The sequence below is a fragment of the Monoraphidium neglectum genome (assembly GCF_000611645.1).
Source record: "Monoraphidium neglectum strain SAG 48.87 unplaced genomic scaffold scaffold01345, whole genome shotgun sequence".
NCBI lineage: Eukaryota > Viridiplantae > Chlorophyta > Chlorophyceae > Sphaeropleales > Selenastraceae > Monoraphidium > Monoraphidium neglectum.
In genome coordinates, this window is record NW_014012283.1 from 1 (window position 1) to 2370 (window position 2370).

At 63.0% G+C, this 2370-nt stretch overlaps 1 protein-coding gene across 1 annotated transcript; it reads left to right on the top strand.

The window, feature by feature from the left end:
• Window positions 1-29: 29 nt before the first annotated feature.
• Window positions 30-419, top strand: MNEG_7549 (hypothetical protein; the record flags this gene model as incomplete). Its single annotated transcript, XM_014043974.1, has 1 exon — window positions 30-419. A coding segment is annotated over one exon (390 nt), but the record flags the coding sequence as incomplete, so codon positions are not given.
• Between the last annotated feature and the right edge of the window lie 1951 nt (window positions 420-2370).

Consider the following 2370-nt stretch of genomic DNA (forward strand, 5'->3'; position numbering starts at 1 on the left):
TGCTGGCGGCGCGCGTGGCGGCGCTGCAGGCGCGCTCGCTGCTGTCTACGGTGGTCCACGCCTTCTGCGTGGCGAGCGTGCTGCGCTCCGACCAGCTGGCGGGCTATGTGGCGGCCTGCCACCCCAGCTTCCCCTCTCTGGGGGCGCTCTACGAGGGCATGAGGCGCCTCCGGGAGGCCGGGGCGCGCGTGGCGGCGCCTGGGAAAGGGGGAGTCGGGCAGCAGTGGCCTTTGGGGGGCCTGGGGGAGGCGGCGTGTGGGTACGAGGATGGTGACGAGGATGAGGATGACGAGTTTGGGGAGGAGGGGAGCGACGCGGATGTGGGTGATTACGAGGGCGAGGAAGAGGCTGCGGGAGTGGAGGTGTCGGACGAGACTGCGCCAGAGTCGGCTTGGGGAGAGGGCGGGCCCCGGCCCTGACATGTTTCATGAACTGCAGTCCGTACGGACATTGGGTGATTGACGGGGCCATCGCCTCGACCAGGCCGTGCGCACGCGCTTGCGCTCAAGGGCGGGCCCGTGGTGCGCGGCCGCCTTTGGCTCGAATGCCGATTACTACAGACATGGCGGCTCATGATCTTGGTTTTGTCATGCATGCACTTGCCCTTGTGCTCATACCCTGTTTACGACAGGAGCGTTTGTGTCCGCCCGCTCACGTGCTGCCGGCCTTGAATGGCCCGGCGCCAGTTGACCACCACTGTTGCGGCCGCCACTGCTGTGGCCACGGCCCCACGTGTGCATACGGTGCGACCCCGCGCCTCACACGCCGAGCCCCGCCCCGCCCTACTGTACTCGTTGACTTGTGGACCCGCCACCATCTCCTTCCTTGCCCATGCCCCCGCTCCTGCTGCGGTCTGCCCGCCCTCTTCCACCCACCTTGTTGCACTGACGCGCCAGTCGGCCCCCCGTGGGCGGCCGCCGCGCTTGTCACACCAACAATCGCGTCACAGCGCCGCGGCCCCCCTTGCGACAGCCAATAAAGCTCGGTACTTTGAATCTGCGCTGGACATGCGAGCACTCCAATAGTATGACCTGCAGAGCCCCCCTCTGCTGCTCAATCGGCGAGGGCGACTCGAGGCTGCGCCCTGTGTGCGGCGCTGGGGAGCGGGGCTGCTGCGGCCCTTATAAAACGGATGCGGGACTCTTTTCAACGCTTCATGACTGACAGCGCCGGGATACTGTGCAACACACAGACACACACACACACGAACTTGTACACGTTTCACTAACCACGCACGTACAAGGACGTGCACACCCCATACAATTTTATCATGGCGCTCATGTGCGCGGCGGACCGTGCGACGACCGACTCATATGGTGTCGCCGCCCGCCTTGCTTCCGGTCCGCTGCTGCTCATTACACGTCACTGGTGCATGGTTGACCTGCACTAATTTTGCACTCCTGATGTACCCGTTGTTCCAAAGCCGGGCACCAGCACAGCGCCGGCACGACCGTACTTCCTGCCTGCTCCCCCGCTGCCCGTTGGCCCTGCTGCTGGCAGCCCGGTCTCGCCCGCCCTTTCAAGCCGCCCTGTCAAGCAGAGGCACAGGGCGCTACCTTTGACGCTTCACACACTTGGATTGGCGGCTGGTCGCGCAAACCTTGCTGCACATGCTGGCGTTTCCGGTCACTGTGCATGTAAGAAATGGCAAATCATCCTTTCCATTCATTGATGGGGTCCGAGGAGATGAGAAAACCTCTGGTATTGATTTCAAGGGCGTACGATGGTGGAGAGGCGTGAGTGAGGCACCGCCGATGTAGCTTGCGAGATCCGAGCCGAAGCCTTGACTTTATGATAGCTGCTGGCCTGATCTTGACCAGTCTGCGTCAGCAAGTCTGCTGCTCACAAAATCTGTGTTTTGGCAAGCCAAACCTCACACCACCCTGGCTGTTGTAATAGGAATTTCAGGACAAATGCACTCTCCCGTAGACTGCCAGGCTGGCCAATGCGCACGCACGCATGTCGGCATGTGGGCGCCAGTTCGAGCGGGTGACGCCGATGGTGACCAGCACAAGAGCCGCTCCTGCACTGCGCTCGAAAGGAGATGTTCTTGCGGAGTGACATATTTGAAAATTGTTCATTGAAACGCACCCCACGAGATCTTTGAAAAACAATCTCTGGCAGCTGCGTTTGGCTGGCTGTACAACTGACATGCATATGCTTCGAGGGCTGCCTGCTGGAGCGCGGCTAGGCCTGAGCGCATGCGGCTGGCGACACGGAGCTGTATCGAGCGCAGCAGCACCGCCGCACTTGGCGGCGCAGCGGCGCATGCGCCTGCACAGCACCGCAGCGGCAGCAGCTGAGAGTGGCGGCTCGCCCGGGCTTGCTGCGGCGACGACGGCGCCAGTCTCTGAGTCCGCACTGCCGGCC